The sequence below is a fragment of the Ambystoma mexicanum genome, chromosome 6p (genome assembly GCF_040938575.1).
Source record: "Ambystoma mexicanum isolate Mex_15411 chromosome 6p, UKY_AmexF1_1, whole genome shotgun sequence".
Lineage (NCBI taxonomy): Eukaryota > Metazoa > Chordata > Amphibia > Caudata > Ambystomatidae > Ambystoma > Ambystoma mexicanum.
In genome coordinates, this window is record NC_090935.1 from 823,406,833 (window position 1) to 823,432,277 (window position 25,445).

Below are 25,445 nucleotides of genomic sequence, written 5' to 3' on the forward strand. Positions count from 1 at the left end.
CCCTGTTTCGTTGGCAAGGAAGCCCAGATTCTTAAGAGTTGTCTTGGTCGCTATGATTTTCTAATGTGATCCATTGATTTCGATCTTCCCCAGCTGTCCATTGTAGTATTGGGGCCACTTGTGCTGCCCATTGGTATCTACGGAATTCTGGGACCCCCAGTCCTCCCAAAGCTTGTGGCCTGAAAAGTACTTTTTTGGGAATTCTCGGTCCCCCCGCCCCAGATAAAGTTCATTACTTCTTTCTGTAGAATTTGGAAAGCTAGGCCCGGGATTCTGATTGGGAGGGCACCTGTTACGTATAGGAATTTAGGAAGTAGAGTCATTTTGACCGCGGTAATTCACGCTAGCCAGGATAGTTCCTGCAGTTGCCAACGTTTTAGGTCACTAGTTACTGTTTTTAAGAGGTCCGGGATATTGGCTCTGTGTAATCTATTGTATTTGGAAGTCAGTTGTATCCCTAGATATTTTACTGCCTTATGCTCCCATTTCAGGGGGTATTGGTTTTCCCATTCCGGGACCCGTTCTGGATTTTCAGTGATATTAAGAGCTTTGGACTTAGGGTAGTTAATATTGAATCCTGAGGCCTTCGCAAACTCCCCAAGCAGTTGTATAGCTATAGTTGAAGGAACAGTAGGATATCGTCCACGTATAAAACTACGTTTTGTGGTCCAGCATTGCCCACCTCTACCCCCCGGATCCCACGGTGGCCGCGAACCCTGCATGCAAATGACTCCATAGCCATGGCAAAGATCAGGGGCGACAATGGGCACCCCGTCATGTGCCTTTCTGAATGGGGATATTCTCGGTCAGTTTCCCGTTGAGCATCAATCTTGTGGATGGGTTTGTAAAGTTGGCCATTATCACGCGGGTGAAATTTGGTCCACAACCGAATTTCTCAAGGACTAGTCGTAGAAATCCCCAATCTAGGCTATTGAAAGCATCCAGAGCTGCTACTGAGAATTTCTGACCAGACCTCTGTCCCCAGTCGATCGTGTTGATGGCTCGCCGAATGTTGTTGTATATATGCTGCCCCCTCACAAAACCCGCCTGATCTGTATGGATTATCTCCGGGAGTACCATTGCCCGTCTTCGGGCTAAAATCATAGAGTAAATCTTTGCGTCCCCATTTAATAAAGAGATCGGGCGATAGCTTACACATTCCACTGGATCCCTGTCTGGTTTCAGTAGTAGTATTGTGGTTGCTGGACACATGTCCCCGGATGTGAACCCTTTGTCTCTAATGTGGTTAAATAATTGCGTTAGGGGGCCTATAAAGATGGTTCTAAAGGTTTTATAGTATGCGTTGCTTAACCCATCTGGGCCCGGGTTTTTATGTCCCTTCAGTGCTCTTATTGCCTCCCCAACTTCCTCCTCTGTTATCGGGCCTTTCAGCTGCTGCTTGTCCACCTCATTAATTTGTGGTAACTCCACCTGATTTAGAAATGCAACCTGTGCCTCTTCTGCTAAGTTTTCTTTTTTTAAATTGTTGGTGTAGTATGTAAACATTACCTCCTCTATCTCCTTCTCCCCCCTCACTACATCCCCGTTCCTGTCGCGAAGCTGGGTTATGCGGTTCCAGAGTTTTTGGTGTCGCAACTTGGCAGCAAGGAATCGATTAGCTTTACCCCCATGTATGTAGTAAAATGACTTAGTTTGTACCAAGAGGTGTGCCGCATCGTCCGCTAAGTGTGTTTCTAGGATTGCTCTGGCCTTCTTTAATTCCCGCCATGCCTTCTGTGAGCCTTTATCCTTATATTCCACCTCTGCCTTATGTATGTTGGCTTCTATACTACGTCTCACCCTTTCCCGGCACTTAATATAGTTTGATGTTTGAGCAATGAATTCCCCCCTTATTACCGCTTTGCTGGCATCCCAGATGGTCAGCCAGTCCATCCCCGGTGTCGTGTTTTCTTGGGAAGTAATTCTGTAGGGCTTGTTCTATACTTATTCGGACCATTAGATCTTTCAGTAATACTTCATTTAATCGCCAGGGTTTGCGGAAGTGTTGCTGCGGGTAGTCTAGCTCCATTTTAAGTAGTACGGGAGCGTGGTCTGTTAGACACCGCACTCCGATTTCCAATCCCGTGACCTGTGGGATCACTGTTTCAGAAATGAGAATCATATCGATTCGGGAGTAGACCCTGTGTACTGCTGAATAGTGGGTGTATGACCTGTCCTGTGGGTTAAAGAATCACCAGGATTCCAAGAGATGTAGTTCCCTCAGAAACTTGGCCAGAGCTTGTCTAAATATATGGTCATTGGAAGTGGCTGGGAGAGTTTTATCCAATGTTGCATCCATCACCCCGTTAAAATCGCCTCCAATTAGAATTTTCCCAATTCCCCATTGTGCAATTTTGGGCTGTAGGCTGAGTAAAAAGTGGTCTTGTTTCACGTTGGGAGCATATATTGAGATCAAAGTAACCAATTGACCCATCAGTTTCCCCCCCCCCAGCATTAAGTAGCTGCCCTCCGGGTCTTTTTTAAGAAATCGTTTCTCAAAATTATTACCTTTTGCTAATAAGATACCTACTCCCCGCTTTTTAGTCCCACTGGAGGCCAGGTATTGTACGGAGAAGGCTCTATGTCTCAGCCTTTGTTCGTCCTCTGGTAGTAAATGTGTCTCTTGCAGCCATACCACTGAAGCATGCATGTCTTTCAGCCTAGTTAGCATAGATTTCCGTTTGACTGTGGATTTAAGCCCCTGAACATTTAATGAGATGAATGCCAACTCAGACATCATTGTAGTTCAACCTTTAGTCCCTTTCTTTGCGGTCTCGCTCACAGCTTTTTTACCAGTTGCATATACATTCCGTACTTTATAACCCAAAAATGATAAAACAAAGTAAACTCCCCCCTTCCCAACTTTTAGTTCAGAACTTCTCAAGAACATTTTCAACCTAAGGTGTTCAAAATATATCACCAGGTTTTATACTAGCCTGGGAAGTTTGGGTTCCGGATTCCTGTTCCTCCCCTCCTTTCCCCCCACTTGATGCCTGATGTACTTTTTTTTTTTATTTATTTTTATTTTATTTTGAAATCAAAGAAACACACTACAACTGTTTCAAACCATAGAAAGCATCATAGTCCAGCACATTTTCATTAGAACTCCCCAACTCCCCCCCGCTTAAACTAGATCCGGTTCTCACATGTCATTTACGGGAGCATCATTGGGTAGCACAGTACTTAGGCAGTCATCCTCCGGGTCCTCTGTTCCGTTGTTACCCTGGTGAGGGTTTGCCATAGAGGCCACCAATGCCGCCAGGCCAGCAAGGGCCCTACTTCCTCCTCGCCCCCCCTGGTGACCGCTTCAAACCAGACTACAGATTCAGCTTCTGCCCACCTCAAGAGGTCCGTCCACCATAGCTCCACCCTAGGTCTATGGGCCGCCTTCCAGCCCATGGCAATCCTACGTTTGGCCAAAACATAAGCCAGGTCCTTCATCTTACTTATGTGTTTTGAATGCCGGGGTCTAGGGAAAAGCCCAAGCATGCATGACCAGGCCGATTTCACATCCAGCACCACCCCCCCCCCCACCAGCCAGTTTCGTCTTGACCTCGTCCCAAAATCTGTGCACCTCCGAGCAAGCCCAAAACATGTGTAGCAGTCCCGTGTTCACCTCCCAACACCTGGGGCATTGCTGCGTAGCTGGTCCCCCAAACTTTGCAATCTTCCCGGGGGTTAAATAAGCCCTGTGGGTAACGTACAATTGAAGCTGTTGGAATCTCGCGTTTCGGGACACCTTTTTGTGGTACCTCTGGGCCCGTTCCCATTGCCCGTCCGTCATGGGTCCTCCCACCTCCTCCTCCCAATCTTGTCTCAATTGAAGCAACTCCTTCCCTGCCCTTACTCGCAGGAGCTCGTATATCCTTGATATTTCATGCCCGCCCTCCAATACATCATACATGGTTTCCAGGGAGGCGTCAGGGTCTTCCGCTAGCACTGTCTCAGGCCATCTTTCTCTAGTCTTTTTCACAAGCCTAGTGTAGGTTATATATTGGCCACCATGTACCCCCGTCTCTTCCTGCAACCTCTGAAAGTCCACTGCCTCCCCTTCCTGCCATATGTCCCCGGGGGTGCCCAGGCCTACCTGTTCCTAGTATCTACGGACCGATTCAAGTAGTTGAGAGTCGCTCCCGCACAGCGCCGCCAACGGGGCCTGCTGAGAGTACGGCTCCGAGTCCCCCCAATCTTCCATGTCCTGTGCCAGATCTCCCAGCCTAGCCTCAGTAGCCGCCCCTTGCTCACCAGTTTGTCTCTGCACAGCCACACCACTTCCATCAGAAAGTATGGGGCTGTATCTCCACGCAGAAGCCTAGCTTCCGCCGAGTCTTCAGCTGAAAGCCACCTGGCCACGTACTGCAGCTGTCCCGCCATGGGATTGAGTTCAAAATTAGGCAGGCCTATCCCCCCCCTGTCACATGGGTTCTGAAGCTTCCACAGAGCAACCCTATTCCTAGAGCTGCCCCACACGAAACCCCTACACACGCTCTGAAGTTTCGCAAATAGGCTCCTAGGTATCAAAAACGGGACGTTTACAAAAATGTGAAAGAGTCTAGGCAGGACCACCATCTTGAGCAAGGCCGCCCTCCCCATCATGGTCGGGGGCAATCTAGAGCAGAATACCATGCTGTTCTTGATCCCCTCTATCGCCTTTTCCGTGTTATGCTTGTGTTCTGCCTCGACCCTGTGGTAAATATTTATTCCCAAATACCTAAATGTCACGGGCTGCCATGGTATTGGCAGGACAGGCAGCCTCTGTACCGGGACATTCCTATATCTGCCCAAGGGGAACAGACTAGACTTTCCAGGGTTCACCGATATGCCCTAGAGGATGGCGTACCGTTCTATAACCTCTAGCACGTACTGCAGGTTTTCTTCTGGATAACGCAAATAAAGGAGCATATCATCCGCATATAATGATATCAGATGCTCTCCACTGACAGTGCTTATGCCCTCCTCCCCATATTGTTGTCGCAGGCATATTGCCAACGGCTCTATTGCCAGTATATATAGCATGGGTGACCAGGGGCATCTCTGTCTGGTCCCCCTGCAAAGCTGCCAAGAATCTGAGACTGTGGACCCTGTCTTGACTCTCGCCATCGGGGTGCTATAAAACAACTGGACCCATCTGAGGTATCCAGGTCCCATTCCGTACCCCTTCAGGACCGCTTTCAGCCAGGGCCATCGTACCGAGTCGAAGGCCTTGACCACGACTAACGACACTATAGCCAACTCGCCCGTGTCTTCCTCAGTTTGGTCTCTGACATGGTGTAGCCTCCTGTGGTTATCGGTGATGTTCCTGCCTGGAACATATCCCGTCTGATCTGGGTGTATCAGTTTCTTAATCACCTTCTTCAGTCTATTAGCCAGCACTGCCGTGAGTATTTTGCTGTCCTGGTTAAGCATGGACAACAGTCTGTAAGACCCGCACTCCACTGCCGGCTTGCCTGGTTTCAAGAGTGGGATGATTACAGCCTCGCGGAGGGACAATGGGAGTTCCCCCTGCTCATAGGCCTCGTTGAAAGTGGCAAGCAGTGGCTGAAGCAACTCTTGCTTGTATGTTTTTTAGAACTCGCTGGGCAGCCCATCTGAACCAGGCGCCTTGCAAGTGGGCAAGTTCTGAAGCTCATCCGAGGTGACGGGTTCGTCTAACTCGGTGCGTTCTAGATCATCCAAGGTGGGCAGCTCTATGTCCTCCAATGTGTCCAGTATGTCTTGACACATATCCTCCCCCGTGTCCTCATACAAGTGTCTGTAAAACTTAAGGAATTCCTCATTTACCTCTTTCTGGGTGTTGCATATGCAACCTCTCTCATCCTTAATCTCACTAATCACCGAGCAGGGGGGTCTCACTCTTATACAGCCAGGCCAGCAGTCTGCCCGGCTTGTCGCCCCCTGCGTGTATCCTCTCTGTATATTTCCTGTAATTGAGTCTGCATAGTCTATCCCAGAGTGCGATGCAGGACAACTGTAACTCCTTTACTTTGGTTCTGTTATCGTAAGCGGTGCTCTCGCAACGCGTGAGATCCTCTATCTCCCTTTCCACCTCCTGGAGTTCCCTTTCGACACCCCCCTGTAGCCCCTTAGCTTGGGAAATGGCTACCCCGCGCACCACCACCTGTGCCCACAGAGTTTACGCTTCCCGTATTTATATCAAAGTATTCTTCGATGGCTTCCCTCAGGCCCTCCCGAAACCCCTCGTCCTGCAGAGCCTCGGTCCTAAGTCTCCATGTAGGGATCCGCGGTCTTGGGGGCTGGTGTCTCCAGTCTACCACCAAGGGCGAGTGGTCAGATAGTACTCAGGCCTTGTATTCTGCTCCTTCTATGTCTCTCACTATCTCGGCTGTTACAAACACGTAGTCTAACCTTGTGTGCAAATCATGTGGCGCTGCGTAGTGTGAATACTGCCTATCCGTGGGAGCCTTCTCTACGCATCCTCTAGGCCTAGGTCTTTCAGTAGGGTACCCAGCGCTTTAGCCGCCGGTGCCTTTTTCCCTGCCCTGTCCTTGGACCTGTCCATTCTGGGATCCATGGTATAGTTAAAGTCCCCCCCTCCACACTACCGTACCCCCTGCCAGGGGGCCAAGTTTACTGTAGAGGGTCCTAAAGTAAGCCGCTGTGTCGTTATTGGGGGCATACAAATTTATGATGTGCACTTCTCTGTTTTCCAGGAGACCCGTTACCACCACCATTCTACCCTCCGGGTCCACCGTAGAATCAAGCATCCGAAACGGCACATGAGGCGCCACCCAAGTAATGACCCCTCTAGCATACGCCGAGTACGCCGCCCCCACAACATTGCCTTTTCATTTCCTCCTGACCATGTCCAGCCTTTCCCTAGTGAGGTGGGTCTCTTGCAGCAGGGCTATGTCTACGCGCATCCTCTTTAAGTACAACATCATTTTGTTACGTTTCAGGTAGCTGTTAAGGCCTCGTACATTCCAGGTCACAATTCTGAGATTACCCGATGCCATCCGGTCGGACTATCTCCATCCCATCCCGTCCCATTATGCTCCCCATGTTGGGTTGTTCCCTGGCTCTCTCCCTTCTAGTCACAAACAATACCCCCCTCCCCCTTCCCCAACTTCACACCACTGCACACAACTCCCCCCCCGCCAAACCCCAACAATAGCCCAGCTCCATCCCTGGATCTCAGGCCTACCCACGTCTGGACCCGTCTTGTGTCCGAGGACGAGGACCCCGCGGGGTGTCACCAATCTAACAGTGACCTAACTAAGTGTACTACTATTGGGTGCAGAGGGTGCTCCCCAGGAGCTCCCAGTCGTCTATTTAGAAGAAGTGCATTCAACGGGACCCACCGGCAGATACCATGACTTCCTCCCCACAAGCACAATATTGTACTATATTCCAGTCCCAATGTCATAACTATGGCCTCACGGGTGCCTCTGCAACGTGCTACTTATCTCCAGCCGCTTCTGTCTGGGCATCCAATTCCTGAGGTCGACCTTGCATATCCAACCACTCCATCGCTTCGGTCGGCGTTTCAAAGAAGAGGGATCTGTTCTTATAAAACACCTTTAACCTGGTGGGGTAGAGCAACATGTAGCGGTGGCCTGCTTCTCTAAGCCTGCTTTTCACCGTTCCAAAGTTCATTCGACTCCACTGTACGAGCAGCGTATCATCCGGATACGCCGTTATTTTCGCTGACCCCCTTTCTATCGTACCTCCTTTCCGGAAAAATTTGAGAATCTTTTCGCGGTTACGATAGTTCAAGATCTTCGCGATCAACGGCCGCGGGGGGGCTCCTGGGGCCGGTCTCCTGGTCAGGGCCCTATGTGCCCTTTCGACCGCGAACCCCTGGGTCAGCTCCCCGCCTGTAATCTCCTGCAAGAGCATGGCTTCAACGTAATCCGTGGGGTTCGATCCTTCCATTCCCTCCGGAACACCCACTATGCGAATGTTGTTGCGCCTGGCGCGCCCCTCTGCCTGCTCTGCTCTGTCCTCCAAATTGCCCACTCGTTGCACGAGGGCATGACGCTCCTTAGCGTGTGCATTGCACGCCTCCGTGGTCGGGGCCAACTCCTTCTCCAGTTCCCCAGTGCGATCCGCGATTGTTCGCACGTCCTGGCGCAACAGGTTCACCTCTTCTCGGACCACTCCAATCTTAAGGTCTAGGCCCTCCTGCAGCTCTTTCATGGCCAGGCCTAACTTCGTCTCCCAAGCCACCTTCAAGTCGGCAATTGCTGCCAGCACCTCCTGGATAGTACCCGGTGGGTCCGTCGCCGCCACGGGGGCTTCTTTGCTCTTGCCCCCTTCCGTGCCCGAGGGCGACCTAGCGTAGGCCTCCATCGTGGGCTGTTTGATCCGGGGTCGCACCACCTTTGAGGACATTCTGCTGCGTCGGTTGGGCCCACACGCCCAGCTGTATCTTCGGCGCGGCGGAGCGCCTTGCGGGGTTCGCTCGCCGGCCCCTTCACAGCAAGGTTTTGCTGAACTCGGGTTCACTCTGCTGGCCCGCCACGATCCAGGGCCTCCTTAGTGGGGGCTCGCACTTATGTTCTTGCCACCAGCCAGAGGCGCATGCGACGCGTCTATCTGGTTGGGCTCGCCCACGCTCCGGCCAACGTTGTCTTCCTCAGCTCCACGGACCATTTATGGCCCTTTGTCCACAGGCGGCCATCTTGGATGCTGCCCTTCCACTGCGCGACCGCCACCTTCTTCGAAGTCTAGTTCTGTGGATATGCAGTCTCGCTGGTGGGGAGGGCACTCACCATGTACCCCCCACTTTCATGCACCCTTGGATGCACCGTGGGCTCAAAAGTCCACCGAAAACCATCACTTCTTCCCAGGATCAAGATCGGATCATCGGGAGCTCCTCCAAGGAACGTCCTCTCACGTAGCCATCAAGCCACGCCCCCCCAATGCCTGATATACTTGCTTTTGTGCATCATTTTAGTTCAAAATCACGCTACAGATACAAGGCTCTCCTTTTTCCAGATTAGCAACTCTATTTCCAAATTTGAAGGAGCTTTCCTTGATCTCCTGGCTCTTGGCTATTGTTCAGGTGAGGTTTGAGGGCTTAGGTTCCTTAGTACGCCCTCGTGGTCGAGGACGTCCTTGCTTCCATTGACCTTTTCCGGGACCTCCTGCTATCTCTCCGTTCCGGGATGGAGAGCCATCTTTGTCGGTGAGAATGCCTTCTTCACCTCCCTGCATAAATTCTGCCATGTTTTCTTCTTTGGAGACAGAGAATCTCTGGCCCTTCCATTCAAAGCGTAGACATGCTGGGTGTCCCCATCGGTACCGCACATCCCTAGTTCTCAGCCAATCAGTGACCACTCTCAGCCTTTTCCTACTGGCAAGTGTAGTCTGGGCTAGGTCTTGGAATAGTTGGATTGGAGCCGAGCGGAACCTAATAGGCTCGTTCTACAGGCAGCTTGCATGATGTCCTCCTTAAACTGAAACATATGTATCCAGGTTAGGACGTCCGGAGTCAAGTTCTTATTGATTTGGTACGTAGAATAAACCTGTGCCTCCGATCCAGCACAATTTCCATGGTCTCTTCTGCATTCAAGATGTGTCGGAACAGGTCCACCACATATTGTTGCAAGTCAGTCTGTTACAGATTTCGGGACCCCGCGGATACGAATGTTATTTCGCCTTGACCCATTTTCAGCATCCTCCTGTTTATTTTGTACCTTTTCCATTTGTTGCTCCAGCTCAAGGAGTCTGTTTGCCAAAACGTCATGTTCATGACTTTGCTCCGATACCACTGTCTCGACTTCATCAATCCTTTTTTCAATTGCTACAACCCCTTTATTGAGATCTGCAATGGATTTAGCCAGGTTATTTGCGCTTTCTTTGATGTCTTTTTTAAGTTCTAGCAGCATTTCCAACAGGTGCGATTTCTGAATAGGTGGGTCCTCAGGTCCCCCTACCCCCTCTGGAGGGGGGGCATGTACCTGGGCCTGCACCTGGTTACGCTTCGCCGTTTGCAGCATGACTTTAATGTCTCTGGAGCCCTGGTTTTTAGTTTTCGTGGTTTGTTTGGACATCCTGGACAGTTTGTGGTGCACTGGTTTGTTGCCTTAGTTTAAGTCAGGCATGTTAGGGTCAGGGCTGTTTGTCACCGTTGCCCCCTCGGGTATATATTCCCCTTCCGACAACTCTTGGAAGCTCTTTTGTGGACAGGCCAGGTGTAGTCCTCTTCTTCCGTTCTCTTCGTGCTGCGGGCCGAGGTTTATGCTATATAATTAGAGATAGCCCAAGGAGTTTGCGCTGTGTTTTCCGCCCCTTTAACCATTCATGCCTTAGGAGGGGTATGTACTTCGTTTATGGTCACTACCCCTTATGTTTGCCTATGCCCAGGTACTTATTGTTCTGGTGGAGCTGATTGTCGTTCCGTATCTCTAGTAGGGCAAGGCACACTTTTAGTACAGGACCGTAGTCCTTTTGTGAGTCCAACCCCTGTAGTATGTTAGTTGGGCGACAGTTGCTGCAGGGTTGTGCGGTATCACTAGGCAGTTGTCATTCAGCTAGTTGCCACCTCTCCCCACGGTGGATTCCGCCAACGTTTGTTTTGGTTAGGCTGTATGCAAATATATCACCCTCACCAGGTGCTCATGCATTTTACTTCAGGCTTTGAGGAGAGCAGCCAAAGCATTTGGCATCTCCCCTCTGAGGTTGCTGTTGTGTGTCCCGGGAGCTTTGGGTCATCAGGATTATTGACCTGCTTTTTGGCTCCTTTTCTTACTTCCACTTCACTCCGTTAAGTTGCTCAGGCACTCATGCAATCAGCCCAGCGTCCATGGGGGGCCACTGCACTCGTAGCCCTCCAGAACACCAGACTGGCTTGAATGTGTAGGCCTTTGGCCCCCGCCGTTGAGAGATCTGCCATCCGCCACCATAGGCAATCCGCTTCCCGTGGCAACCTGCCGCCAGGAGTTTGCTGCTTAGTCACTGGTGAGGGTACATTTCCGCCAACAAGCCTTTGCCCCTTCTAGATATTACTGCGTCCCGGTCGTAGTTGTTCAGGCGCTTTCAAGATGGGAGGGAGGACCCCTGGCTGCCGCCATGATTGCCCTGCTACGCGGATATCTCCCGCCGTAGCCGTTGCCTCCCCCAGCTGGCCGCTCACCTCCGCTCACCGCCGAGCTCGCCCACAAGACTCCAGCCTGCCAGCTCCTTGTGCCGTAACCGGGCACCGCCTGTCTCTTTCCTCCGTCGACTGCAGCTTCTCGGCAGCCACGCACCTCAGGCTCCGGGGGGCTTCATCTCCTCCGGCCGGTGTCCACGTATGGAGCGCTGGTCTTCATTTCTTCGAACCAGCGGCAGCCAGCCACGTCGTTAGAGCGCACAGGTGGAACCCCAAGTCCGCAGTTTATTCCTCGGTCTCGGTTATCTCCTTCCAGGGATCCATGGCTTTCTGTCTCGCGTGGGGAGTGCGGCGGCCGCCATCTTGATGGAGAGACATTATGCAGATCTCCAAGTTTCACTTGCAACTTCGTTAAAGTTGCTTGGTGCCGTCCGATTCTTCTCGCCGCAGGTGCCTATAGCCTTCATAGTTATTCATGTAGATTCAGCATGACTTTCGGTGTCGTTTCGAGGGGGTTATGGGTCCGGGCCTGGGTAGAATCACGGAGCTCGCAGAAGAGCCATCTGCACGGGTCCTCGGCTGGCCACGCCCCCTCGGCTGGCCACGTTCCCTCAGGACTGGGCTATTTTGAACCATGACTGAGAATCGCTCCCATGCCTGTGCGAGACACAGCGGACCGATCTGGCTGGATCCGCTGGCGGCTGGCAAGAACATGAGGACACATGCTGAGTGGGGGACTGTGTGGCCTCTCACCGGTTGAGCATAGGAGGGCATCTCATGGTTCCTATCGATAATATTGCGGTTACCTTTTGGCAGTGGAAGCTCACGTGGGTGGTGGTCCCTGGCGGGGGCTCAACGGGGGCTCGGTTGGCTCTCATAGTAAACCCTGATTATGTTTGAGTGGGTTGTAATATGTTTGGTTTCTCAGGGGTTCAGGTAACAGGTGCTTCTAGTTGGGGGGAAGTATGGGGTGGGGGAGCTGTTCACACAAAAGAGAGTTAGTGAGCGTAGGAGGGGTTGGAGGAAGTGGAAGGGTTCTTTTGACGAGCGGGAAACGGCGGGGGATGACAATTTGGGAGGTTTCTCAGTTTACAGTCTGGACCAGGGGGATAGGGGTGGGCTCTCTGTTGGACTACTGTGCTTATCTCAAACATATGGTGTGGAGGGATGTACCTAGGAAGCTCTCCTTTTTTCACCTGGAATGTGAATGGGCTGGTGTCAGGTATTAAGAGGCGACTTGTACTATAGTTTCTTAATCGTCATACACCTGATGTGGTCCTCCTTACTGAAACTCATCTGGCGGGGTCCGAGTGTTATTTTTTCAGGCGCACAAATTTCTGTACCACAGTACATGCTGGGTTTCTCCAGGGGGTTGAGGGGAGCTCTAATATTACTGCACAAGCGGAACGACTTCCGGCTCTTGAATGTGAAACAGGACCTGCAATAGCGATTTGTATTAGTAAAAGGGGAGCTGTGGGGTGGGGGACGGGAGTCTGGGGGGTTCTATGTGTCTATGCCCCTTCACCCTTGGCGATGGACCACCTGAATGGCATCCAGGCAGTGTTATGCTGTGCCCAGGTGGATAGTTGGGTCCTGGGAGGGGATTTCAACGATGTGATGGACCCAGCGCAGGATCGTCTGCACACTAGGGGTAGATTGGCTGGCACTCCCACAAAACTAAACACATTCTCCCTCTTGCTCGGGTTGGTAGACGCCTGGAAGGTGGTGCACCGGTGGATGAGGGGTTCTCCTTGTCGGGAGTGCATGGCTCCCTATCCAGGCTAGATTACTTTATTATCCAGTGGGGGGGTAATGCACACGCTCAGATCGGCCACTTTTCCTGGCAAGGGGTATCTCCGACCACTCTCCATTGATCATGGAGCTTTACGCTGGTAGAGAAAAGAGGAAGCTTCCATGGCGCATGAATAGCTATTACCTGGAGTTTCCCGGGTTTTTGGAGGGGGTGACTTCCAAGACAAATGAGTACTTTAACATAGTTGAAGGGTCGGTACACCGGGTTATGGGAAGGCTATAAGGCGGTCCTACGGGCAGACATGATCTCCCTAGTGCTAGCTCATAGAGATGTGCATAGGCAGGCAGGGAGGCTGAGGAGAATGAGAGGGCTGCAGAGGAGGCATATTTGGAAGAGCTACCCCGGGGAGGCGGGGGAAGCTTCGGAGTAACTATAGAATATTGCCCTGGATAATGCTAAACAGGCGCACTGGCTTAAGAGAAGCCACATTTATGAGACTGGGGATCGTGCCAGCAAAATGCTGGTCTGGTTGGAGAGTGGACCGAATCATGCAGGACCTAGGGATTGCTGAAGCGTTCGCTCCCTACTATGAGGAGCTCTACCGCTCCCGACAGGCAAGGGAGCAGGGGGGAGGCTTTCCCTCCCTGGATGATCTCACCATGCTGCGGTGGACCCCGACCAATGAGTTGACCTGGAGGTCGATATCGCTGGGGAGGAGATAGCGGCTGCTGTATTGCACCTTCAGTCAGGGAAGGCCCCTGGGCCCAATGGATTTCCGGTGGAGGTCTGGAAAAGGTTGGCTGAAGCAACGTCTTCACACATGCACAATTTATTTAATCACTCGAAGGCTACTGGCCTGCTTCCTCCGGAGAGCATGCATTGTCGTCATCCCCAAGGCAGGCAGGCCCCTGGAGATCTATGCCTCCCCTAGGCTGATCTCCCTGATTAACGGAGAAGTTAAGATCCTGGCGCGGGTGTTGGCGAAACGTCTCGGTAGAGTGGTTGCCTCCTTGATCCATCCAGATTGGTGTGGATTTATGTCTGACAAGTCCACCCGGATGAATATTCGCAGGCTGTTAATGGCCATGAACTGAATGATCCACTAGCTCCCCTCTCGGTGGACCTGGAAAAGGCCTTTGATTCCATGGAATGGGGGTTCTTGTGGGAGGTGCTGTCTCGGATGGTGTTTGCAGAGAGTTTTTTTAGGTGGATTTGCCTACTATATGCAGCTCCAAGTGCGTAGGTCTGCGTTAATGGAGTGGCCTCTTGGGTCTTCCTTCTGGAGTGGGGTGGGACGAGACAGGGCTGCCCTCCTCTTAATCACGCTGGCTATTGAACCGTTGTCCATCTGCCTGAGGATGGACCAGACCTGGTCAGGCTTCTGCTGGCAACATTGGGGAGAGGATAAAGTATTGCTGTACGCGGATGATCTTTTGGTGTATCTGAGCAAGCCACAGGAGGTATGCGCCCGGGTCACACACATACTGCATGAATTCCCTGGGGCTAGTGGGCTGAGGGTGAACTGGGACAAGTCCATCTTCTTCCCGCTTCAGGGGACGGAGGATGCTTTCCCTGAGGACTGTCCATATCGGGTTTCGGCCGAGGGTTTAAAATATGTGGGGGTGTTGCCGGGCCCTGACCTTAAAGACTATGTGCATCACAATCTGCATTCCATCACACAAAGGTTCACACGTGATGTCACACACTGGAGGTCCCTCCCGTTGATGCTACTGGTGTAGGTGGCCCTTTTCAAGATGATATCCCTACTGAGGTATATATATGTTCTCCAGAATGCCACCCTGCCGGGCTCCCTAACTTGTGCAGCTATTATTGGACCGGTCAATTGGCAGTTGTAAATTATATGTTGCATGGAGGATGTTACTGCCACATGCTTGGGTGAAAGGGGGATGGATGACTGGTCTCCCTCCCCCTCAGATTCTCAGTGGTCAAAAGAAGCACCCTCTCTTGCCCATGATGCAGCACACCATACAGGTGTGGAATGACTCATTGCCATATGGGGTGGGAGGACAGGGCTACCCTTGGGACAATGCTCACATCCCCGCGGTAGGTAAGATTGGTAGGCTGGGGGTCTGGATGAGGTGTAAGTTGATGGTGAGGGAGGGGGCGTTGGTCCCATTTCCTAAGATGTGTGAAAAGTTTGGCTTGCCAGAGACTGAAATATCCCATTATTTGCAGTTATCACATGCTTTGTCGGCTCAGTTCCAGTCACTCCAGGATGTGCCGACCTGCTCTCCGCTAGAGGCAAATCTCCACTCGCATCGCATGAACACGAAGGTTACTACCTCCACCCTCTACCAGGTCCTTACAGCCTCCGCCACAAAGGAACTGCTCACGCTTAAGACGCAGTGGAAAAGGGATCTGGGCCCGCTGCAACCCGAGGATTGGGTGGAGGCTTTGCTGTCCCCGAGGAAAATCGGGATCTCTGCTGGCATAAGGCTAATACAACTTAAGATATTACATAGGGTCTCCTGCTCTCGTACCACCCTATTTAAATGGGGACGGGCGGAACACGCTGAGTGCCTTAGATGCTGGGGGACGAAAGGTACCTTTTTTCATATATTTTGGGAATACCCGCAGGTTCGCTGCTTCTGGCAGAAATGTTTGGATAAAATCCACTCTGTTTCAGGATTGGTAATTCCTGGGGACCGACTAATCAAGCAAACTGTTGCGGCAATGTGGGGGGCAACGGATCGACTGCGGCTGGCAAAATGGGTCGCTGAAATGGATTGTTGTATAACCCTACAGAAGAGCGTGTACAATGCTAGGGGCTGCCCTGGAAAATGGGGCCAAGATATGGTGAAACTGGGCAGAGGGTGTGAAGGATGGGGGACCCAGTCTTTTCAAGGGGTAATATTTGCATTGTTTTCCGGTCGGCTTTTCTTTTGATGGTAATCCGCCTGATCTGTTGTTTTTGTACCTCGCAGTGTCACCCGATCATGCTATGGTATTATGTGTTTAATTTGTGTTGGGAGAAGGAAAAAAAAGAAGTCCTATCCCAGCTAAGAAAGTATATGTCAGAGGAATCTAAAAGGCATAGCAGGCTGGATCAAAAGATAAGACAGAGGGTTAGAATAGTTTTAGGGTCAGGTAGAACTATTTTATTCAGTGCCTATTATGACTTATGAGACTCCCTATTGGGTGACTGGTGAAGCCAATATATTACATAGAGTTCAAAACAAATTCTTCTGTTCACTACTGGGGTTTCCTGAGTAAACTACAAAAGTGTCCATCTGCAACTGGGGTGAACTAGTTACTGGATATTATAGTGATGCCACCGGCACACTTTTGGAGTGTAATTTGAGCATAGGCCACACTTTATGCATTGCTGAGAAACTTGATCGATAATGAATTGTCCTATCTTATTCCCAGGATAAACTATATGAAATACAATCTTGAATCGGGAGTTAATCCTAGAGGGTGCTAAAGAGTATACTGAAAAGCTCTACCTAGGTAAGGCATTATTGATGAGAAAAAATATGTTGCAGAAAAGACAACTGGAAAAGCATACCTCCCATGGACTCTGGTGGTTGCCCTGGTGGATCATTGGGCGCAAGTAAACTGGATATAACCATTTCATTTTGACCAGATTTAGACTATGCCTCCGACTTATTCAAAATCAGCAAGACCGTGGAACAGATAATGTACCTAACAATTGGGAGGTTTTATGTTCATAACGCTGTGTACAGAGATATTGGGAGAAAAACCTTTGTTCAATTATGGAAAAAGCATAATTTTATTTTTGAATTTGGTTTGACCCAATTTTATTTTATGGTGATTCTACTAATATTTACTTTGGTTTAAAGAATGTCTGCCTATTATGCTAATACTGTACTTTATGATGTTACATTGATTATGTACTTTGTGGATTTTGTTTTAAATACAAAATAAAGTATATTAAACTGAAGCAAAACATGCACATGCAAAGTGTATTCATTTCTGGTGACATGTTCTGACAACTGTTATCAAAAATGTCAATATACATTTTTGATTTCTTTTTGACAAGTTGTGTGATACTTGCCATTCTCAAAACAAGTGTTTTAAGTGTATGGATTTGAATTCTGAACTACAACTGCACTATTGAGTGCATCTGTTATTAAACAGTTTTTTTCACTTTTAGGAGAGAGGTTTATCGGATACTTAAAGCAGAAGGCATATTACTTCCCAGATATGCAGTTTTGAATCGTGATCCAAACAAACCAGAAGGTAATATGTAGAAATATCTGATAATACATTTTACATTGTCAGCTGAAGTGAAACTCTGCTGTTATTCCCAATACATTTTGTTACATTTTGCTATTTTTCAAGATGATAAATGGCTGTTGCCATATATGTTCAACATTTTATTCCTCTCCTCCAGATCTACCAAGTAAGGAGTTTCAATTGTGTCGGCAAGATAGTATTTTAAACTGTTTTTCATGTACATGATCTTGTCATTTGGCCATTATATCTAAGGCTGCATGGACATTAAATACAGTACACAGCTGCTTTTGTTGTTCAGTGTTTCATCTCTTTCAAGGTCTAAAGCCAGTTTGGAAAGAAAGTTATCGTATGTGCCACGTGGAAGTCCAAAGTCATGTCTTGGTGTGGGATTACCTTCCTGACTTTCATGCCTACAGGGAACCAATTGATCTATTAGCATTTTGCCTCTTGAGTCCAAACATTGGGGCTTCTGTCAGGGGTAAAGATAGTTGAACCAATTACCAGTACATTTGTGGGTAGCCACGTAGTTCTAAAAATTGATGGAGAATTGCTGGGTGTTCAAGATAGTTCGAAGAGTGCTAAGCAGAATGACTGCACACTCAGTTGTTCTCCGCTAGCTGTATCTCAGCATTGCTCGTCCAGGTCTACTCCACCCTGTTTTCTGTGTACTTCTAAGCCTGTCACCTAATCACAAAAAACACATTTCTTTTGATCCTACAATAGCACTTAGCCACATTGGGCACATCCATTTTTTTTTGTTTGAATCAAGTTTGTCTGATCCTCATGTGGTGAGGTGCTGCTGAGTTGTGAGATTCTTATATTTGTTAAATGCTATTTGTGTCCTTATTGTAATAGGTGAGGTCTATTTGTTCTTTTGACGGATTGCCATCTGGCAAGGATGTAGAAGCCCTGACTTTTTTATTTGTATTCAATATAAAATGATGTGGGTAATTTTTTCTGAGGGTGGTCTGCTGACCAGACCTCCTCCATGCCAAAAGCATAGTGTACATCTGTGCCCTGCTGAATCAGTCTTCTGATCTGCAGTGCCTACTCCCCTGTAGCACAGAGCAGGCTTAGTGAGCACAGTTGCCCTCTGACAGCTATACAGACAACCAAGGCATTGCAGCGCAGGGGCTGCATTTGAGATATGTACCCCTGTTCCCAAAACCATAAAATGTACTATCCTGGTGGCAGTTGTAAACTTTAAATATAAGCCACACCTAGGTTAGGATATCATGGCTAGCATCTCTCATACTTATTGCAGGCGCATCAATTTGATATCATACCTGTGTCAGCACTGTGGGCCCAGAACAGCTGTGGAAGTGTTGTGTATTCTCTTTAGACAGCCTGCCCCTGCCAAGAAGCAAGGCAGGATACTAGATGGCTATGCCTCTCCTTTTGATGCTATGCATGTTTGGGTAACACCTCTCACCAGTGAGCCAGCCTCCCAGCAGGTGCTGGGCTGGAAAACAGGAATCAAAGCGCACACCGATCCTAAAAAGACTAGCCTCACACTAGGGTGCTGCACACCAAAACGTTATTTGATTCTATTGACAAAGGTGGTGAGGGGGACGGAATTAGAGTAGACGGGGGAGCTCGTACCACCTGGAAGAAGATTCTGCCATCTTGTTTTCTCTCTTTATTTCTCTTCCTGTCCCCTCCACTTCCTTTAATAGAAAGCACTTAGGGTATGATGTCAGAAGGCAAAGCCCACATGTTCCAAAGACAGGAATGGAGCCCCTAAAGCAGGCTTGCTTTAATCTGTTCACCCGTAGACTTCTACCTTTTAAGAGAAGGGGTCTCCCACTCCTTCTGGGATTCAGTTTGGAATAAACACCTAAGGAAGAATTTGTTCATTGTCTGTTGGGAGAATTGACTTTCCAAAGCCCCATTCCACTGAGGTGGAGACGGAAAAAGGCTAGCTCTATTCCCTACCCATCCCCAGGGCACATTGGCCATGATCTGCTGTGGTAACAAAACCTGCATATCTGCCAGTCAAGAGAAAAAAGATGTTGCAACCAACAAAGCTCTCCCTTGGCGCCAGCTCTTAAGGCAACGTAGTTGTCAGCATGAGTAGTTCCCAAATCTTTGTGTGGCTGCTACACAAACAATAATGGAAAGAATATATTGAAATGAGAAAAAGGTTTACTCAAATGCATCAACTCGAGGTTTAAAGTGTATTTTGGTGAGTCAAATGAAGTTCCAGTAAACAAGCAAAATATTTCTACCCTGGTGTTATCATCCCATCTGGTAGTGGTAGTTGAAGAAACAAACAAATTATGTCTGCCCAAGTATTATCACACCTGGTAGCTTACAAGTAGATTCTCACTCAACACGTGTTTCCCCATTGAATGTATCAGTGGTCCATCAGGAGAGAGAATCATTTCTAACAGAAAGGAATAAAGAAAGAGAAAAGTGCAGAGTTATTACAGTTTTCTTGATTTTTATAGGTACTATTTTTGTCAAAATCAATAATAAGTGAACAGTGGTGTCATATTCAGTAATCTGGCTCACCCTGTATTGTTTTGAAGTTCAGTTTTAGATGACTTGGGCATCCCCAATTTCTTTTTAAAAAATGTTTTAAAAAAATGTTTTTAATTTGTTTTTTTTATTCTGTTTTAACAAACACACCCAACAGAACATATACAACAGTGCATGTCTAAATTATCCAATTCAAACGTCAATGTATCCCTTTATCCCTCCCCCCTTAACTTGAGCTTACATCACTTCACTTCCCGCTTTTGACCCAATTAGGGGTTCGTCCTCATCTATATTATCTGAGGAGTCCTGATCATCTGGGAGACCTTGGGTAGAACCGTGCAGCGTGGCTACCAAGTGTTTCCAAGCCACTAAGGTTCCTGCCCCCCCCCCTGTTGGCTGCATCATACCACACCACTGTTTCGGCATCTGCCCATTTCAGGAGATCACGCCACCACACTTCTATTTTGGGTCTATGGCGCGCCTTCCAGCTCATAGCAATTCTTCGCTTAGCCAGTATGTATGCCAGGTTCTTCAATTTGCTCACATGCCCCAGGTTGCGGGGTCTGACAAAGCCCCCCCCACCATGCATGCCCATACAGATTCCACATCCAGCCATATCCCTTTCTCTGTCAGCCGGTAGGTGACTTCGCTCCAGTATTTCCCAATCTCTGGGTACGCCCAGAACATATGCACCATCCCAGCATAACCTCCCTGCATTTGGGACATGCTTGAGTTTCTGTGCACTTGAATCTGGCTATTTTCTCAGGGGTCATGTACGCTCTGAGTTATGTATAGTTGGATCTGCTGAAACCTTGCATGTCTGGACACCTTTTTATGGTATCTTTGGGCTCTTTCCCATAGCCCGTCGTGCATTAGCCCTCCCACTTCCTCCTCCCATTCCCGTCTCAACTGGGTCACCTCCTTTCTCACTTTAGACATCAGGAATTCATAGGTAAGTTCTCTAATGGGATCCCCGTATATCTACCCAGGGGGAACAAGCTCGATTTCATGGGGTTAACTGCAATCCCCGAGAGCAACGCAAATCGCTCCATTACTTCCAAAATGTATTGTAGGTTCTCCTCTGGATATCTCAGGTATAACAGTATGTCGTCGGCGTACAGTGATATGAGATGTGGTCCCCCCTTCGTATAAATTCCCACCGTTTCGTATTGCTGCCTCAGATATATCGCTAGGGATTCCAATGCAAGGATATACAGCATCAGGGACCATGGGCAACCCTGCCTTGTGCGCCTGCTGAGCTGCCATTTGTCCGATATAGTCGTCCCAGTCTTAACCCTGGCCATTGGGGAGCTATACATCAGTTTGACCCATTTTAGATACCCGGGATCTATTCCATAGCCCCTCAGGGCTACCATCAGCCAGGGCCATCTGACTGAGTCGAAGGCCTTCACCGCAACTAGTGAGGCAATTGCTATTTCTTGCGCATCCCCCTCTGATTGTTCTATGACTCGGTGAAGCCTTCTGAGGTTGTCTGATATGCTCCTATGTGGAACATATCCAGTTTGGCCTGGATGTATGAGCTTGTCTATGACTAGTCTCAATCTGTTGGCCAGCACCGCAGTGAGGATCTTGCTATCTTGGTTTAGCATGGACAGCGGTCTATGTGAACCGCAGTCCATGCTGGGTTTGTTGGGCTTGAGGAGCGGGACGATGATTGCCTCCCTAAGGGATTCCGGCAGTCTCCCTGTATCCCATGCCTCATTCAGCATATCCAATAGTGGGGGCAGTACCTCCGTCGCATACATTTTGTAGAACTTGCTAGGGAGTCCACCGGTTCCTGGGGCTTTGCAGGTAGGTAGCAGCTTGACTACAGCTTCCAACTCTTCTAATGTTATTGGGGCATCTAAGTTCTCTCTCTCTTCTGCGCTCAGTTTAGGCAAGCCTATGTCCTCCAGTGTTTCCACTGTCTCATTCAGTTCCCCCCCTTCCACGTCTTCATACAGTTGCTGGTAGAATTCAAGAACCCGTTGTTTACTCCCTCTTGGGTGTCTAGTACCCCACCGTTTTTCCCCGTTTATTGCTCTGATGGCTAGTCTGGGTGACTCCTTTTTATATAACCAAGCTAACACCCTACCTGGTTTGTCCCCCCCCTGCATGTTGCCTTTCAGTGTACTTCTTGTAGTTTGTTACTCAGCTTCTCCCAGTGCCCTCCTCACGCCTGTTGCAATTTATTGCTTCAGCGGCCTCTGGGGAGTTATCTCCCTTATTCATGATCGCTTCAATTTCCGCTTCGGCTTTCTGTAGTTCCCGGACTATTTCACCCTGGAGCCCCTTGGATTTCGCTATTGCTGATCCACTAACAACCACCTTGAAAGCCTCCCACAGAGTGCCCACTGAATCCACGCTTCCAGTGTACTTTTCAAAGTATTCTATAATGTCCTCTCACAGGTCCTCTCTGAACACTGTGTCTTTCAATGCCTCGGCTCTAAGCGGCCACGTGAGGATCTTTGCTCTGGTGGGCAGATGTTGCCATGTTATAATCAATGGGGAGTGGTCCGAAAGGACCTTTGCTTTATATTCTGCCTGTCCTATCTCCCCAGTCATCTCGGAGGAGACAAACACGTAGTCTAGCCTTGTGTATAGATTTTGTGGTGCCGCATAGTGCAAATAATGTCCATCTCGTGGGTGGCGTAATCTCCAAATATCTTCTAATTGAAATTCGCCCACCAGGTTCGTTAGTTTTGGCGGCTGGAGTGGGTTTGTTTTGTTTCTCATCTGATCTATCCATAACTGGGTCCAGTGTACAGTTAAAGTCACCTCTCCATATTACTGCTCCTCCCAGGTACGGGCAGATTTTGCCATACAGAGTCTTCAAATAAGGTACAGTATCCTGGTTGGGGGCATAAGTGTTGACAATGCATACCTCTTTATTTTCTAGTTTCCCTAGTGTATGCCGAGTATGTTGCCCCAACAGTGGTCCCTTTCCAGTTTCCTCGTATCACCTTCTGTTTGTCCTTAGTGGGGTGAGTTTCTTTTAACAGGGCTATATCTACCTTTTGTCTCTTGAGGTACATCATAATCGTGTTTCTCTTTAAATAACTGTTGAGCTCTCTAACATTCCAGGTCATTATCTTAAGGTCTCTCATTATCAACCATATCCTCCCCCTCCTCTGTCTCTTCTCCTATTTAGCGCCGTGCGCGGTAGCATGCAAGTGTAAGCTTGTTCCCCAACTAATTCTACTACAAACTCCCCAACTCCCCTCCCCCCGCCTCCCATCCCGTCCCCAACTGTTGCCCAGCTCCATCCCTGGATCTCAGGCATCCCCGCATTTGGTCCTGTCCTGGCTAAACCGATGCTAGGAGCCCAGCAGGGGGTTACCGCACTATCAGCAACCCGTCTAACCTATATAATGGGGTATGAGTTCGGGCTCTCTTGTCTCCCACTTGTCTCCCACTTGTTGAATAAAAACTCTGCCTAGAACTATAATCGAGTCCCAATGTCTCAATTTATACAGCACCTCATCATCTGGGACCATTTCCTCGTTACTCCGTGCTGTTTCCTTATGATCGTCTGCTCCCGTCGGACAGTTACGTGTGTCCAGCCATTCCGTCGCTTCCTCTGGGGTCTCAAAAAAGATTGCGCAGTTTTTAAGGATCACCTTCAGCTTTGCTGGATACTTCAACATGTATTTGTATCCGATCTCGCAGTCTCCTTTTCACTGTTCCGAAGTTCAGTCACCGTCTCTGCACCTGGAGTGTGTAATCCGGATACGCCGTGATGGACGCAGATGCCCTTTGTATTGTACCTCCTTTTCGAAAGTGTTCCAGAATCTTTTCTCTGTCACGGTAGTTTAGCATTTTGGCGATGATCGGCCTTGGGGGCGGGTCCCGGGGGGGGCCTTCTTGTCAGGGCCCTAATCGCACTTTCCACCGCAAATCCCTGGATGATTACCCCCCTACTATTTCTTGTAACAGCATGGTCTCAATGTACTCGGTGGGGTTAGGCCCTCCTGCCCCTCCGGGAGTCCCACAATGCGTATATTGTTTCCCCGTGCACGTCCTTCGGCTTCCTCGGCTCTGTTCTCCAGGTAGCTCACTTGTTGTCGTAATGCGTGTATTTCCGAAGAATGTGATGCGCAGGTAGCTGTGTTTGTTTTCACCTCTTTCTCGAGCTCGCCTGTTCGTTCTGCAATTGTCCGTACATCTTGTCTTAATAAGTTAAGTTCCACTTGAACTGCATCAATTTTAAACTCTAGAGACTCTTTTAGCGTAGTCATTGCAGCCTCCAGTTTAGTTTTCCATGTCTTTTTTAGATCTACGATGGCCTCTAGTATCTGCTGATCGCCTTGCGCCAGGGATGTTTCCGCTTGAGCGCTTCTCTCTTTGTTCTTGGGCTCTTCCATTGTTTGTGGCGTTTTAGTGAAATCCTCAATTGTGGATTGCTTCCCCTTCGTCTTGGGCTGCTTGGATGCTATTGCACCTTCGTTGTAGTTTGGAGTGGGCGGGCCCGGGTTGCTCAATGTTTGTCCTTACACTCTCCTGTTCAGCACTAGGTTCCGTTTGGAGCAAGGGGCCACTCCGGACCGTGGTTCTTTATGCCGCTTGTCAGTGGTCTATGCCCTGCGGTAATTGACAGCCGGCAATACCGCTGTTACCACGCTTGTTTTAGCTGGCGCGTTCATCATGCCCCTGTGGACCAGTCGCAAGTTCTGATGTGTGTTCGCCCTTCTCACGGCTCGTCTTCCCCTTCAAGTGGTGCGGCCAATAGAGTGAGGCTCATCCAGGCTTCCCAGCAGCCCTCAGTAATCCATACCTTTCCGGGAGCCAGAATGAGTAGAGGGATATTGTAGTGTGATTCTGGCCTCACAGCCAAGGAGCGTCTCGTGCTTCCGGGGGTACTATGATCCCCCCTCTCACAGGTCTTTTTGATCTCAGTTGCTTAGTCAGGGGCAGTTAATAACGCTGTTCTTGGTTCCAAGTGTAGTAAGGAGGGCTACTACGGCATATGCTTCCGTGTGCATCTCTTGTTTAATTGCGTCATATTACAGGCACCATCGGATTGCCTGTGCGATTTGTGCGGCTGCTCTCTCCTTCAGCATTTAGTTAATTTAATTTATGACCGCATCTCATGCTCGACAGACGCTGTGGGCTTTCTGATGGATGTGCAGCCAGCCCCTCCCCTGCAGCGCTAACTGCGGTGAGCGGCACAAAGTTCCTGGAAAGAGGCTTGATGTTATGTCCCCAGGCTAATCCATCACTGTGGAGGGCTCAGGGTGAAGCGCCCTTGATACATTAGTATCTACCAAGTAGTGGGCTCTCTGGTCGTTTCAAGGCCCGGCGTGTGTTTTGGCGGCTCGCCTGCATCAGTTTCAGAGCTGCGGTTACTATGTGTCTTTTGCTGGCCCAGTCACTCAGACACGCGCAGCGCTCTTTCAATGTTGATCTGCAGCCCCCGAAATCAGTCTCCTGCGTGGGCCGTGTATCCCTCGATCTCCGACTGGGGTGTTCAGTGCGTTTTGTGCCTGGGGCGCACCCGGCCAGCGCCGTCCTCCTTCTCGGGCACTACTGCCTTGGGCTTGCCCATAGATTCATGGAGTGGCTTTCACTCCATCTCCGCTCGCCACAGCCTTTGTCTATCTGGCGGCAGCCATCTTCTTTATCGCCGTGGGCAGACCCCCGGATCTTTTTCATGATCTGGCGTCACAGTTGCAGCATAAACCTGCTTGAAACTGTGTCCTCACATGCCTCAGAGCGTCCGATGCAGAATCCCTCTGTTATGGGACATTACCGTGGGTATTTACGTAGTTTCTTGCCGGATGATGTACGGATCAGTGGGAGCTCTAACGAGAGCGCGTCCTACTACATGGCTTCTTGGCCACACCCCTCGTATTCCCAATTTTGTTTATTTTGACAACTTCAATATTTTTCATTTGGTTTTACTTTGTTGCTTCAATACTGTTTTCCAAATATTTG

The 25,445-nt window shown here is 49.4% G+C and overlaps 1 protein-coding gene across 1 annotated transcript in view; it reads left to right on the forward strand.

Annotated features, from left to right (window-relative positions):
- The window catches only part of PPIP5K2 (diphosphoinositol pentakisphosphate kinase 2), a 2,362,281-nt gene that overhangs the window by 424,156 nt on the left and 1,912,680 nt on the right, over positions 1–25,445 (forward strand). Inside the window, exon 6 of the mRNA XM_069625464.1 lies at positions 16,948–17,033. Within this exon, the coding sequence (XP_069481565.1) occupies positions 16,948–17,033 (86 nt within the window). The remainder of the gene's footprint in view (positions 1–16,947; positions 17,034–25,445) is intronic.